The sequence below is a fragment of the Paramacrobiotus metropolitanus genome, unplaced genomic scaffold (genome assembly GCF_019649055.1).
Source record: "Paramacrobiotus metropolitanus isolate TYO unplaced genomic scaffold, Prichtersi_v1.0 Parri_scaffold0000053, whole genome shotgun sequence".
NCBI classification, from domain to species: Eukaryota; Metazoa; Tardigrada; class Eutardigrada; order Parachela; family Macrobiotidae; genus Paramacrobiotus; species Paramacrobiotus metropolitanus.
This window is the reverse complement of record NW_026570273.1, coordinates 767,763-783,953: the sequence shown is the minus strand read 5'-3', so window position 1 is coordinate 783,953 and position 16,191 is coordinate 767,763. Positions and strand designations below refer to the sequence as shown.

Below are 16,191 nucleotides of genomic sequence, written 5' to 3'. Positions count from 1 at the left end.
CCCGGCTGATATACTCGCATGTGCGGCACCGGCGAAGCCGGTTGCCGTACATGTGAGTTTATCAGTCGTACCAGTAGCGGGGGCCGCCAAGCCCGGCTGATATACTCGCATGTGCGGCACCGGCGAAGCCGGTTGCCGTACATGTGAGTTTATCAGTCGTACCAGTAGCGGGGGCCGCCAAGCCCGGCTGATATACTCGCATGTGCGGCACCGGCGAAGCCGGTTGCCGTACATGTGAGTTTATCAGTCGTACCAGTAGCGGGGGCCGCCAAGCCCGGCTGATATACTCGCATGTGCGGCACCGGCGAAGCCGGTTGCCGTACATGTGAGTTTATCAGTCGTACCAGTAGCGGGGGCCGCCAAGCCCGGCTGATATACTCGCATGTGCGGCACCGGCGAAGCCGGTTGCCGTACATGTGAGTTTATCAGTCGTACCAGTAGCGGGGCCGCCAAGCCCGGCTGATATGCTCGCATGTGCGGCACCGGCGAAGCCGGTTGCCGTACATGTGAGTTTATCAGTCGTACCAGTAGCGGGGGCCGCCAAGCCCGGCTGATATACTCGCATGTGCGGCACCGGCGAAGCCGGTTGCCGTACATGTGAGTTTATCAGTCGTACCAGTAGCGGGGCCGCCAAGCCCGGCTGATATACTCGCATGTGCGGCACCGGCGAAGCCGGTTGCCGTACATGTGAGTTTATCAGTCGTACCAGTAGCGGGGGCCGCCAAGCCCGGCTGATATACTCGCATGTGCGGCACCGGCGAAGCCGGTTGCCGTACATGTGAGTTTATCAGTCGTACCAGTAGCGGGGCCGCCAAGCCCGGCTGATATACTCGCATGTGCGGCACCGGCGAAGCCGGTTGCCGTACATGTGAGTTTATCAGTCGTACCAGTAGCGGGGCCGCCAAGCCCGGCTGATATACTCGCATGTGCGGCACCGGCGAAGCCGGTTGCCGTACATGTGAGTTTATCAGTCGTACCAGTAGCGGGGGCCGCCAAGCCCGGCTGATATACTCGCATGTGCGGCACCGGCGAAGCCGGTTGCCGTACATGTGAGTTTATCAGTCGTACCAGTAGCGGGGGCCGCCAAGCCCGGCTGATATACTCGCATGTGCGGCACCGGCGAAGCCGGTTGCCGTACATGTGAGTTTATCAGTCGTACCAGTAGCGGGGGCCGCCAAGCCCGGCTGATATACTCGCATGTGCGGCACCGGCGAAGCCGGTTGCCGTACATGTGAGTTTATCAGTCGTACCAGTAGCGGGGCCGCCAAGCCCGGCTGATATACTCGCATGTGCGGCACCGGCGAAGCCGGTTGCCGTACATGTGAGTTTATCAGTCGTACCAGTAGCGGGGCCGCCAAGCCCGGCTGATATACTCGCATGTGCGGCACCGGCGAAGCCGGTTGCCGTACATGTGAGTTTATCAGTCGTACCAGTAGCGGGGGCCGCCAAGCCCGGCTGATATACTCGCATGTGCGGCACCGGCGAAGCCGGTTGCCGTACATGTGAGTTTATCAGTCGTACCAGTAGCGGGGGCCGCCAAGCCCGGCTGATATACTCGCATGTGCGGCACCGGCGAAGCCGGTTGCCGTACATGTGAGTTTATCAGTCGTACCAGTAGCGGGGGCCGCCAAGCCCGGCTGATATACTCGCATGTGCGGCACCGGCGAAGCCGGTTGCCGTACATGTGAGTTTATCAGTCGTACCAGTAGCGGGGCCGCCAAGCCCGGCTGATATACTCGCATGTGCGGCACCGGCGAAGCCGGTTGCCGTACATGTGAGTTTATCAGTCGTACCAGTAGCGGGGGCCGCCAAGCCCGGCTGATATACTCGCATGTGCGGCACCGGCGAAGCCGGTTGCCGTACATGTGAGTTTATCAGTCGTACCAGTAGCGGGGCCGCCAAGCCCGGCTGATATACTCGCATGTGCGGCACCGGCGAAGCCGGTTGCCGTACATGTGAGTTTATCAGTCGTACCAGTAGCGGGGCCGCCAAGCCCGGCTGATATACTCGCATGTGCGGCACCGGCGAAGCCGGTTGCCGTACATGTGAGTTTATCAGTCGTACCAGTAGCGGGGGCCGCCAAGCCCGGCTGATATACTCGCATGTGCGGCACCGGCGAAGCCGGTTGCCGTACATGTGAGTTTATCAGTCGTACCAGTAGCGGGGGCCGCCAAGCCCGGCTGATATACTCGCATGTGCGGCACCGGCGAAGCCGGTTGCCGTACATGTCAGTTGCTGAATTGAAAGGTCATCGAGAACGGATGGTGGCAGTACCAGCATTGTCATCCCCAAATCGCTGGCTACGCGCTGCCGCCAATAAGCATAATGTTATCACCGGCTCCGTAATAACTTTAATAACCTTCGTCGTTTTATTGAAAAAGGCTGGTTACCTCGGCAGCACTTTTGAAAAAGTCGATCCGCTTTTCGTTTCCCGGAAACATCATCCCGGTTTCATTTGTAAGCAATCATCTGCAGAATAAGGTGAAAAGAATTTTAATTTTTTTAAGACACGTTAATGACATGAATAAATAAATGGTGGTATTCGAAACTGAATACGCTGAATATTTTCGCCGCGATTATCAGCGGACGTGATTGTTGATGCATAAAAATATGAACCAGTAAACAAAAACTGATCATGCATCACACATTCCTTCACGCCGTCTTACTTCGAGAGCGCTAAACCCGACAGCTTTTCTTGCTTTTGCACTGCTGTAGGACATCATTTTATTGTGGCAGCATGTGCTATACCGTCTACATACATCTACTTGTTAACTTATAACGTAAATAATTACTTGCGGTTATTACTATCGGTTATTATTATTGCGGTTATTACGAGTACTATCGGAACACCGCTTGCGATTGCATTTATTATTCCGTAAATAATTAAACTATAGTTTGCTAAAATGCCAAGGCGCAGTTTCCGTCAGTCAGCTGCCACATTACTTGAGCACATCATATTGCGGAAAAAATCCCAGGAAATTTTAAATTATCAGCTGAAAGTCGAAAGCAGTAGCAGTGAATCCGATTCATCTGAAGATGAAAACTACTGTAGTGGATTGTTGGATGACCTAACATCACCAATTATGTTGCGGCTGTATCTTGATCATGTAAAATATGTGGAGCGGCATTCTATCCCGAAATCCCACGCTTTTTATGACGACCTACTTTTTAATTTGGACGATAATCGTTTCCGGCAAGAAATGCGAATGTCCCGTACAACATTTGAAGAAATTCTTAACCGGATTTCGAATCATAAAATTTTTACAAACAAATCTAACTACTCTCAAATGCCTGTTCGAAAGCAACTGGCCATTTCTTTATGCCGGTTGGGTTCATCCGGAAATGCTGCTTTTGTGGGATGTGTTGCTCGAAAGTTCGGCGTATCAGAAGGAACGGTGGATTTAAGCACAAGGCGAGTAATACTGGCTTTAATTTCTATCGAAAAAGACGTAGTGCGGTGGCCAACATCAGCCGAAAAAAAGGAAATTAAACACCGGATTAAGTCCAGTCACCATTTCCCAAGCTGCATTGGATTTGTGGACGGAACTGACATCGTCCTGGCTGTCAAGCCGGCACTGAATGGAGAAGATTATTTCAGCAGAAAGAAGAGCTACTCCCTTTCCGCAATGGTAGTATGCGATGACAACAAACGGATTACGTATACGTGTTGTGGTTTTACGGGTGCAACTCATGACAGTCGCGTTTACAAGAATACCGAGCTTTGGCGTAATTCGGGAAAGTACTTCAAAAAGGATGAATATATACTTGCCGACAGCGCTTATGCTGTAAGCACCACAGTTTTGCCCCCATACCGGAAAGGCGAAAAAGAAAGAAGTATTGCCAACCGGCGATTTAATAAGCAGCATTCCCGTCTGAGAGTTAAAGTCGAACATTGCATCGGTATGTTAAAAAACCGGTTTCAGTGCTTAAAAGGTCTACGAGTATTAATTGCATGCAAAGCTGATCACGCTCGGGCAGTTATGTGGTTCCGTGCATGTACTGTATTACATAACATTTGCATCGATACAAGAGATCCTTATGATCCAACATGGGGTGAGCTACCTAAACGGGCATCTGATGAACCCGGCAACGAAGCGGATGAAATCGTTCCTCTAGCGGAAGAAGGATCACAAAAAAGAGAACGAATTAAAAATGCTGTACTAACAAGCATGGCTGAGTAATTTTTAATGTGGCAAATCAATACTTGTATGAAGAAATAAAAACACCGCTGTTATTTGCGTTACGCTGTAAAGTACTGTAATATGTACCATTGTAACTGTAATTGTACAAGTATAAAAGCAACACACATAAACAATAATAAGAACTAATTATACGAGTACATAAAACAACGATGATAAGAAAATTGTTGCACAATAAGACTGGTCATGTGCCGGAAATACAGACCTGCCAACTGGCGTTAAAACAGCCCTTTATTCCATTCCTAATTCTCGCATTCTAATGCGAAGCTCCATCCGGCGCAGCTCTTGTTCCGTTTCCTTAATTTTTCGGTCTTTGTCATCTCCCCCCAACTGTTTCCGCTGTAAATCTATCCTATCTTGCTCCAGTTTAGCTTTCTGTTCAATGCGCATACGGGAAAGCTCCATCTGTTTCTCTATCTGGCTGGCATGAGTCCTGTCCAGTTGCAGTAAAGTCTCACTAAATGACAGCGGCGCCTTGGAAGCCGGCTTGACTTTGGTTTTCGACGTCTTCCCATTGATTTCTTTAGTATAGCGGCTTGGTTTATCGGTGTCAGAATCGGAATCCAGAACGTCGCCGTCCAACCGCATGTCGTTGTAGCTCTTGAACTCTTCATCGCCTTGTTGCACCTCAGCAGCCACGCGCAGGTCGGTTGATTTTGAAGACTGTGATGCCGCAGACTCATCTGGTGTGTGTTGCACTGTGGTTTGCCACATATCCCGCATAATTTGTATTGTGATTGTCCTTTCCATACTCTTTATTCGATGTAATCTGTTCTTTATATGTTCCTTTTTTAAAATACCAAAAAAAAAAATCCATGTGTAAAGTAGAGGAGAGCAAGCGGTCTTTTTACCTTATTGTTGCTTCCGTTGCACGAGTTTTGTTTACAAAACTTTGAAAAAAGAATAGGTTATGCGTGCCTTTTCCCCTAATTTGTAATAGGGGTTTTTTGCCGCATAACAGCAAACGGAACTCAATAAAGGTTGAGATATATATCGTTACCCGGTAATCCGGAGTCGCCAAGCAACATTCGTTCATCGTCCTGCGGCTCAACATCTGTTTGGCTTATATAAGGTGGTTCAATGGCCGGGCGGCAGCCAAAAACAGGATCCAGTTCATAAAAGTACTTGAACATTTTCTTCACCGCAACTAAAAGTTAAGAGAACAGCTGACACAAAGTCAACATGTACAAGTCTATAATAATGTCATATAATACTACTTGTTACATAATGTTATGTCCCAAAAAATGCAAAAAACATGTTTTTTCAAAAATTAGGTTTTTGCTTATTTCCTATTTTCTCAGTAAAAGAAAACGATCTGCCATTGCAGATTTAAAATTTGGAACTTCACATTTTGGTCTACAAGATTAAGAAACCTTTTAATATTTGTCAAGAACTTCTTATACAGTGAAATCAAGACTATTTAAATTTTAAAATTTTTTTAAAATTTGTTTTTTGTAAGTTTTTTTAATTGCAATGCAAATGACAGCATCCAAAAATCATTGAAGGCATAACACACACTGTTTTGTATATAAGTACCTTCGATCGTCTGCTGTTTCAATCTGCCTTCGCGATCCAGGTTGGCATCAACAAGTCCCGCTCCATTATTGTTCACCCAGTCGCTTGCTTTCTTGTACTTATCTTCCCAGGTTCCGATTTTGTCCTTCACTTGCTTAGCCGTTCTTCGCTCGGTGTTGCATTCCTTTGCCACGTGCTCCCCAATGACTGCAGCAACACGGATTTTCTTCTCTCCTCCCTCTTTCTTTTTCCCAGAAGATTTCCATCGGTCGTAGTTTGCCTTCTCGCTAAGCCAGTCAGCTAAGGTTCTGTCTTCGCTCTCACTCCATGTGTTATAGCCGCGTGGGCTAGTGTCCCGAGTGGCTCGCTTGCGTGGCTTCGCCGTAGTAGCAACAGGAGATGGAATGGTGGACACAGATGGAGAAGGAACAGTCGAGATACTGGGCAATGGAGCGATGGTTACAGGCTTTGCTCTGTCTGATTTCAGCTTCTTCTTAGAAGGCGCCGCAGTCGATGACATGATTAAGCGAGTGTTTTGCAAATTAATTATTAATTATAATCCCGTAATTAAATATCAATACGATAATACGAGTACGGAAAGGTGGACATACATATAAATATATGTATATACTACGCCGCAAAGAACTGATGTAAGTTGAGAAGAACTTGTTGAATTTATCGATGTGTTCTGTCAGATAAAGGAAATAAGCGCCTTTCGCGCCTAGAAAAGCTACTCGCGAGTAGCTTTTTCATTTTGACTTTTCGCGCGTTTTGAGGGCGTAACGCTTATGGCGTGATTGTGAAAATGATCCAGTTATGAATCGATTCCTTATCTCTTCAAATTTGTCACGTTTCGCGCTGTTGCACTTTCGCGGCTAATCTATGTCGCTTATTCAGTTTCGAATACCCTTAATATCAAAGGCATACAGAAGATGGCGCCTCAACTCTGCGGTAACATTAGCCGCAGCTGCCGAGCTGCTGCTCGTATTTTACCACCCGACTGCATCTGCGGCTAATGTGCGGTCTGATAGTGTGTGCAGAAATATGGCTTTAAGATTTGGCACTTGTGATAGTTTTCGCACAATATTCATTGCCCTAGTCTAAACCTGCGTCACAGCAAAACAGCTTACATATTTTCCATGAATTGTTATGATCCAGTAAGCCTAATGGTACCGTAATACGGCAGAAAATGCGATTAATAAGTTATAGCGCTTCAAAATTTCGTTCTTGCCTTTGTTGAAAATTCGTTTCCCTTTCTTTCTTACCAATCTTTATGAAAAATTTCAGAAAACTGTCTAACCAAACTGAGGCCATTAAAATGAAGACTGTGTTCCTCTTTACCACTGTTCAGTACACGAAATCTGGACCTTGAAAGCCAATTCTACAGGTTTCTAGCAGTGCGAAAAATGTGGATAGTTGATCCTGAGGACCAATGTGGGTTTGCTGTGCACAACCGCTTCCCAAGCGAACGATTACTTTGATCGTCGATTAACAGGCTAGCAGCAACGATTAGTTTTTGCGAATGTTACAATAAGCCGGTTTCGGCAACAATTTCTTCAACAAAAGACCGTTAGATTTTCTTTTTCACGGTAGATCGATCATAAACGCGGCTCTCATCAACAACCATGGTATTCGATCGGATGAAAGTCTCCTCGATTCCAGTTTACTTTGTATTTTTGGTATTAGTGCAGCCGTTAGCCGATATTGTTAAAGACCATGAGATCACACATCGACGAGAATAGTATATGTTTAGCAAAACATAACTTCAGCACGATATCAGCAATTATTCAATAGTATATACAGTATTACCATTGTACTCCACATTTATTATTACGTCATGTTCCTCGGTTATGTTAAAAGCGGAAGCCCGAATGCACTCCATGCTTATAGAAGTTTTAACTGCAAACAGTCATCAGTGATCACATATATAATCGAAACACTGTCGAAGTCGTTGTGTTCTCGATAACGCTTCGAACAATTTTTCTATCATATTTTATAATTTGCATGTGGTGCTGAAAATTCCGCCAACTGGTGCATATATGCAATAACATCACCTTTCTGCAGTGATACGTTTACAAGCAAAAAACCATGTTCATACAGGCGCGCATCGTAATAAGTGCCTTTATTAAGCTACTTGGTTTCCTAGTTGCATACGCTTGAGTCAGGTAGAAAACGAAGCACTGTGAGTGAGTCCGGTAGAAAACTAATTTCTTTTCACCGCATTGCGCGCAGTGATACCCTATCGCACTGGTGTTAACTAAATCATAATTTAATCAGTTACTAGTACTGCCCCTACGTGCGGTGCTTAATGCGGAAAGGGACGAAATCACTTATCGAGAAAACGAGAAAATCTCTCTTATGTTTTATTTGAATCAAAGCATCTGTCAGAAAGTTTTCGCTCTTCTTAGTCATTTCCGCCTTCGATCTGTGCGAAGACCTTTGCACTTTACGCCCTATCAATTGGAAACAAAAACAAGCAAAACCCCGATGAGCGACTCATTTCTCGTGCTGTTCAAAACTGCACAATCTATCTGTAGCGTCGTCGAAAGCAGGCGCCTGATTTCTGGCTCTTTATCATGCTGTGAACGGTAGCCCCTAGGCCCCCAAGTTCACTGATAAAACGATTTTACGAAAATCTGTAATCAGTGTGTCGCAAATATCTTACAGCAGCACTCGCACATGTTCGGTACGCCGTATTGAATCACTTGAGCATAAGTGAAAAGATGTCCTGGATAGAACGTAACAACCACAGAAGTCGGACAGCTCATGTACTTTTTACGGCACTTATGCGATTAGACTTCCGATGGCAAGATGCTATCTCGCTTTTCCGGGTGCAGTGTAGTTCCTTGCTCGCATATACAAATAAACAGACACCAGACAAGACCAATTTCACTCCACATTTAAGTACAAATCTAGTTAGCATGCGCAATCGTTACCAGGTACAACGATCAAATATCTGTTGAGTTTCCTCTGGTACGGAGCAAGATCTTGTGCGATATAAATCCTGTGTTTTTTGTTCATGTTTCACTGCGCCGCTGCACGCTGCATTACCACCAACTACCCCGTGACCTTCACGCCCATTCCGGAGCCGTTGGAACATTTGAATCGCTACTGCAACTACAGCGTCCGGGGTGCACTCGACGATCCGAAATCTAACCGGCTCATTGACATTAGATGTCGCAACGATCCACAATCTGCACTAAATCAAGAAGATGTCTGGATGGCGAGCCCCAGTATGGTCTATTTCCAAGGCGATTACGATGCTTAGCCGCGCCGTGGAGGATGCCATTCAGCAAGTGAAGCAAACATTCCCAAGGCCTTTGGTTCGCCAGATTCGCGTGGACGTTAACGGCTATCGCCAGCATCCGGCGCGGGACTTCGATGGACGACTGTTAGCCGTCATCCATGTCAGTAGTAGTAGATTGACTGAAGGACTGGAGGAAATGATTATGTTGAATTAACCGTGACCGACGCCGGATTGTCGATGGATACGAAGTTTTATTGGCCGCAGCCTAAGGTGCGGTACGACGGAGTGATACTGCTGCCGATGAATTTTTAAAACAATCCACGATTACGTGTGAAGTAAATAAATAGAGATTGCCCCGCGACACTTTCCTGTTTACTCGTTCTTCTGCTGACTGAAATATGTGCAATTATATGCAATATGCAATTAGTTTTCAATCGGACATATCGATTTGCAGCAAGTAGTAACTAACTAATGCTTGCATCTGTGATTACTAATGCTTACAATTTTCAAATTGTGTTTCCAAAGTTTCATAATTGTACTTCCGAAAATTTCCAAAGGAACGTGACGTACGAGCATATGAACACAGCGTACAGCAACAACAACAGTATTAGTAACTTGATAACAAACAAAGTTTTTTTTTCTCTCGTGATCCGATATTACACAACACCCACTATTAAGAAACTGCATGAAGTAAGCACCGAACTTATACATATTTATACGTTTGTATGAACAGTTAGCATAAGAAAACATTCGATGACATAAGAATTTAAATGTCGTCTATCGACCAATCCATTTCGATGAGTACAAATTAATCCTGCATTCCTGTTGCTCTCTGTAAAGAGCGCAGCATTGGCAGTTTTCACCCCGATCCACATCGCACTTTAAAGGCTCTTGACCCGGCTCAGCATAACACAGGCGCAGCTGAGCATTCCAAGAGTAGTTCGGATCGGGCTTACTCATTACAGCTTGCCTCTTCGCTTTAGAGATAGGACGCCGGTCCGGTGTGGCAGCCGTGATAGGCGTGGTGGCATCGTACTGATGCATTTCCATCAAAAATTGACATCTTTTCATTTCCGTCTCGGTAGCACAGCAGTTGCAGCTCGCACCAAACACCAGATCACATCCTGCTTCCACATTTATATCGCACGAGCCAAAAACTGCAGAAACACCAAAAGGCCACTTAAAATTAGGCTAACACAATATAGAACTAATTATAAAAAAAGTAGAAACTGTTACCTACTTTATATTAGAACTCATTGCAAAATAATTTATAAATATAAATATATAATAAAAGTTTTGTGCGTCAGGGACACACCCTGACATCCATTGTGCATATACTGTATCGACTCGAACAGAGAAGCGTGTGTTTCAGAAAAATCGTGAACACGAAGCATCTTCAGAGTATAACGTTTCTTAATGTGATAACTTGGTCTTACCGGTGGCGATGGGTGTAGCCGCTGTAAAGGTCATCAAAATCAATACTCCAGAAATAACCACTACGGATAAAAACGGAACCAGTTTAATAGCTGACGCAATATAATGCAGCAAAGAAAAGTTCTTCTCCGAAAGGGTGTTACGGTACTAGAAAGTGTATCAGAAGCGAAGAAGTACCGAACAAATCAGACAGCAGTTGTAAAAATTACTGCTTTTGAAGGTAGAACTTTCTCGCTTATATTCTTGGGAAAGTCTTGGCACCAAGCACGGTCTCCGTCTGCCAAGTGCCAACCGTTCATATCGATAATGCTGACTGCGCTCCAGTCGAAATTATACCCTCTAGCCGAGCATGTGTTCTGCGAAAAAGATTTCTCAAGTGATCAGACGTGGATCTTTCACCGTGTAAATTTTTACTGGTACGATATAGAATGCATTCGAATCTACTACATTAAACGGTGCAGACATGGCGATGCATCGAGCCACTTGAGAAGTTTTCCTCAAAAACTTGTCCAAGTGCAGTGAGAAATTCGGTAGGAGCACCGTCAGCATTATTTGTCTCAACGATCGGCAGACGCCAAAAAACAGGACATGTGTTTGATGCCACGTCCTCGTTATACATAAATATTAGCAAAAATGTTTGGCCTTTCCCCAAACCTCTTGTAAATACTGTCCCTAATTCAGTTAAGAGGTCCCTTCGCTGCAAATTAAGTCTGCACTATTGTAACGGACGCTTCCGCACGTAGATAAAGCGTAATTACTGGTAACTGTTGTAGAGTTGATCCGCTAGTGAAATGCTTGTACGGTTATCGATTATATTTGTGGGCATTTTGGGACTGCAAATGATAATGACCTTTGCCACGGCTACGCCCACCGGTAAGAGTAAGTTTCGCATTAGGAAAAATGTCGTGGCCTAATTTCGAGTGACGTTTTGATGGTTTTCGCAGTATTTGGCAGCACGTGTGATATGCAACTGAAAGAAGGTTGCGATCTGGCGTATGGTTCTAGCTGCAATTGCTGTGGCACCCAGTCGGAACAGGACGCATGTTCAGATTTAAAGGCACTGCACGAGTACTCTACCACTGTGCCCGCCACCACTACCACACCTGTACCGCAACCCTCAACCGGGACTACGGAGTCAGAGGAGGCTTTTCCCGGTCGAATATTTTAGTACATTTCATGTACGCTACCACTCGATCTGTCCCTTTACTAGCCTTTGATATGTGCGCCGAAATCGGGTACTATAACTGTAACTGTTGTCGAATTCTGAAGGAAAATTGTGTAATGTTGAGAATTACGAGAAGCACGGCTCGCTTTTTACCATCTCCAAGCGGACGGGCAGATGCTGTAAAACGCATGCATGGCGTTTTACAGCAGATAGATTGAAATACAAGTAGTTTCTATTTGGCATAGATTGAAATACAAGAAGTTTCTGTTATAACACAGTGTGTGTATTATAGTAATACAGTTTGAAAAAGTACTTTGACCTTTGCGCCTTTTTTGCGCTTTTGCGCCTGGCTTCTGATACCATTGCACAAGGGACACATCTACTATAGTAGTAATTGTACACCTATGTTCCACGGGTATGATAAAAGCCTTGACCGCCAATACACACGACACCCACAGAATCAAGACTTCCATGCGATACAATGAAAACAATCAGCTTCCCATTCAAAGCAGCCAGGTCTAGATCTGCTCATCATCATTTCCAGCAAATTCGCACAATGTGAATACATGACTTTATCTGATCTGTTATGATGAGAATTAAAGAATTCACTACAGCACTTCTCGCCTTCGGTCTATACGGATGGCATCGCGTTTGCTATAGAAAAAGACTTGTAAAGTAAAAAAACTTATGATGCGAGAGCCATTTCCGGGAATATTTCTAAAACACAATCTGTACCGCGATCGGCTTTCGCAAAGTCAGTTCTAGCACCGGTAACATTTCCTTATTTTTCCCGAGCTTGTTAACGTTGCACGCAAAGATCATAAACAAGATAAATCGGAAATCGGCAAAATGTCCGCCGCAATTTGCCTGCAGTCGCGTTCACTTTCACACTGTTCCGTCTCCCGCTAATATTGCTACGCAAAGAAGATGCACTGGATAAAGCATAACAATTACCTAGTGCGAAGGTCGGACATCTCATACGCTGTTAACGGTACTCACGCAATTAGATCTTAGATTTTCGAGGGAAAAGATACCATCAGTCCGGTTTTTTGCGCGATCAGATTTATCGCACGTATATAAAACAGCCATCAGACAAAATTTTTATTGGTTTACCTTTATGCATAAAGCAGCTTAACACTGTCTGTATTTACACTGACAACAAATTACTTGTTTTTTTCCGCTTAAGAAACAGAAGATGTGATCATTTTTGTACGGTGTGTTTGTACTGTTCGTCCTTCACTTCGCCGCAGCTCGCCACATCATCGCCGACGAACCTGTCACCTTCGCGCCTATTCTGGAACCTTCGATCCCGTTGAACCGTTACTGCAATTACAGCGTTATTGGTGAATACGATCCGCAGCCGTACCGCCTCATCGAGATCGAATGCCGCAACGACCCAGGTTAACCACAGGATCAAGACTACCTCCCCATGTTGAGCTTCTACTTCCAAGCGGATAACGGCGCCATGAGCCGCGCCGTGGAGCACGCTATCCACCTGATGACGCACATCTTTCCCTTTCCGTTGGTGCGCCAGATCCGTGTGGACGTTGAAGGCTATCATTCGCACACAGCGCAGCACTTCTACGACGACTGGTTGCTGTGATCGATGTCAGCAACAGACTGGCGGTGGGATTGGGCGGGGATGACCACGTCCATTTAACCGTGGTCAATGTAGGATTGCGGGTGGATGCGTATTTTGATTCGCCGTTGGTTAAGGTGATTCCCCAGGGTGGCGTGGTACTGGTTCCTTGGAATTGCAAGAATAATCGTGGAGCGATGTCATGATGGGCTTTACCGAATAGATCAGCCCGGTAACACTTTAAATCGCTCCTTACGGCTTATTATGCAAATTTACGCAATAATTGCTTAACTTTTTACTAACTAACTCGATTACCAGGAATTTTGTTCTTAGACGAAACTATTACCATTCGCAGACAAACGTTTTCTATGACTAGATTTTAATGGCTACCAGTTTGTGTTGTAACCCGTTAATATTTTGGATGTAGCATGCCGTAAAATTCAAGTATTATGCCGGTACTTATTAATGGCACGATGTCACGATAGAATTCAAGCGTGATGCTTTTTTGTTTTGGTGCTTAGTGTGCATTTGTGCCGTGATACTTGTTTTTAGGAGAAAATTTCCGGTAAGAACCATGAGAGCAGCATTATTTTTAAAACAGCGCAGGGGTCTCGCGACGGACCTGATTACAGATACAGTCACAGTTCAGCGCCGCGCTTATTATTACGAGTACTTACAAGTTACAAGTGGCAGCGTTCGTAGTTACTACTTACTTACATGCAGCAGTCCACGCCCCTCCTTCGAAATATGTTTATTCGTGATAAGACCGATAATCTGGCACGTTGGCACACATTGTTACCATGATCAAATATTTGTATTCGTACTGTGGAACCGCATCGTCGTTATGAGGCATCGTCGTAATTAAGCCGGCCAGTTTACAAACAATGCGTGAACTGCGGAGCGTAAGAAAACCGTACGGCAGTTAGAACTCGGAAGCGTTTGTCGAACACAGTACACTCTCTACATGTAGGTGCCTAACGTGCTTACTATCATAAGAAATTTTACACCATAAAAATAGTCTCCCACTCTTCAAGTCCACCTGTAAGGGTTGGCCTATGGTGTTTAGTGGTTAAGGAGTACAGTACAGCACAGCTATATTTTTAATTGGGAGCAGGTGTGCTAAGTTCATACAGTACTTCTGCTCGACATTAAAAGACTGGTGTTTTATTCACGATTAGATGTAAGACCAATTGGTTTTAATGGATTTATTTTATGGCGGTCGACATTAACACTTTTTGGGACCCACAACTAGACTGTGCATGCACTCAACGAGCTGAGCTCACGCCCTATTACGTTGTCTACATCATTCCAGCCGCCGCTTTTTTAGCTAATTTCAGTTTTTGTGCGTCGATTTTAAGCGCCAGAAAGTTGCGGACCTTTCCAAATTTGCTGTTAATATCCGATGCTGTGGCCGATTTCGGACTATGCTCCATCATTATTCCTCTACGGATTCGTTTTTGGCTCCAGGATGACTGCTGGTCGGCGGGGCACACTTTCTGCCAGTTCTTTATAGCTGCCAGTGAATACTTCAACGCCACAAGTTTGGCCCATGCCGCAGCGATCTCAGTGGAACGACACGTCCGCCTTTTCCATCCCAGCTTCCATCGGAGATGGGTCCGATCATTGCTCATTCCCGCCATATTTTTATGCTGGATATTTCCCACCCTGTTCACTTACGCAAAATTGTTCATTCCCTCCACATTCGGTTTGTATCCGTACCACTTCCAAACCAATGATACGTGCACGCGCCTCATGCAGAAACCCTGCGTTTGTGTTGTCTGTTTGCAACTCGCGGTCAACGCTATTGACGTGATAGGGCAGAACATTGCTCCATTGTGCATTACCTTCGCAATGTATGGGCACATGATTTTTGTGGCCTACCGGCGAATACAGCTAGCGGATGCTCTTCGACGGCGTGTCAATAACGCCGTTTTACTGCCTGAAACTAGGTCGAAAAAAAACATCGCCCGACGGGTGGCAGACAGCCCCGAATTCCGTTCAATTAGGGTGTTTGTCGTGATCCTGTTGGTGTTGTTTGGCTGCGTGATGCCGAGCGTTGTTAGTCATTTTTATCAAATGGGACAAGGGGAGGACGGTCTGGCGACATTGTTGCAGAAGAAGTATCTCCTGACATCCAGTTGCAATGGATCGTACGGTTACAGTGGCTTTGCAATACCGGCGGTAATTTGGTCCAACTCCTTAATAAATCCTTTATTGTTGTTTATGCTGAACAGAAACTACCGGAAAGGATTTAAGATATTCCTGGGACGATTCCAATCGTGCTACTCCACGGATGAACCAACTGGACGCACCGACATCAGTATTCCGAGTTCTTGCCGATGGAATCGCATTAATGTTTTAGGAGAATTCACCGCAGTGCAAATGTAGAGTAGATTTCGACTGTCTATAGACTCGTAAATGTAGTAATTCGAAAAGTGCAGTTCACCTATCAAGATTGTATGTAGTATATTTTATGCGCATGCTCGTAATAGCACCTTTCAGGAGTTCTGATTTCTGTAGAGTAAATTGTCATGCCAAAAATTAAAGTCAATTTAGATTTTAAGGGAAACGAACAGATAAAATTTTCATGCGGGGAACTGACGATTTGTGGGTCGGCGCTAAAAAAAATGAATACACTTGAGACTTACCTATTGCGTATATGCAGTTACAGATACTTTCGGAAAACGCTCTTGTGACCTAATAATGAATTTAATGTTATGGTTTTCCATATTGTGTAGTAAAGTTTTACAACTTACCATGAGCAAACTTCACCTTTCCGTTATCATATCTCTTCCTCTTCTGTACGTTGTTCAGGTTCTTGATCCGCTGTCTGCAAGTCTCACGACACGAACAGGCGTGCCACTTTCGAAAACTTCGGTTTTCGTGGCTGCTGAACATCAGCATGAGAGGAAACTGCAATTGATAGAACTTGCATTCAAGAATCAAGCAAAGGCATTACAAAGTTTTGATAAAGTTACGGCGCAGCCGCAAATAATTTATAGTTCACAAAGCCTGAACTTCATAACTGAATTTACTTACAAACTTGTATACG

At 45.0% G+C, this 16,191-nt stretch overlaps 2 protein-coding genes across 2 annotated transcripts in view; both read left to right on the top strand.

Moving 5' to 3' along the window:
• LOC129592498 (trace amine-associated receptor 13c-like) overlaps window positions 1–15,727 on the top strand; it is a 73,942-nt gene extending 58,215 nt beyond the window's left edge. Inside the window, exon 2 of the mRNA XM_055488550.1 lies at window positions 14,325–15,727. Within this exon, the coding sequence (XP_055344525.1) occupies window positions 14,352–15,527 (1,176 nt within the window). The 5' untranslated portion in view covers window positions 14,325–14,351 and the 3' untranslated portion in view covers window positions 15,528–15,727. The remainder of the gene's footprint in view (window positions 1–14,324) is intronic.
• On the top strand, window positions 3,288–4,181 carry LOC129592532 (uncharacterized). The gene has a single exon (XM_055488590.1). The coding sequence runs from the start codon at window positions 3,288–3,290 to the stop codon at window positions 4,179–4,181; it is 894 nt and encodes a 297-aa protein (XP_055344565.1).
• Window positions 15,728–16,191: the final 464 nt, after the last annotated feature.

Coding starts and splice junctions, on each gene's coding strand:
- LOC129592532 (XM_055488590.1), top strand. CDS start 3,288: ATGCCTGTTCGAAAGCAACTGGCCATTTCTTTATGCCGGTTGGGTTCA.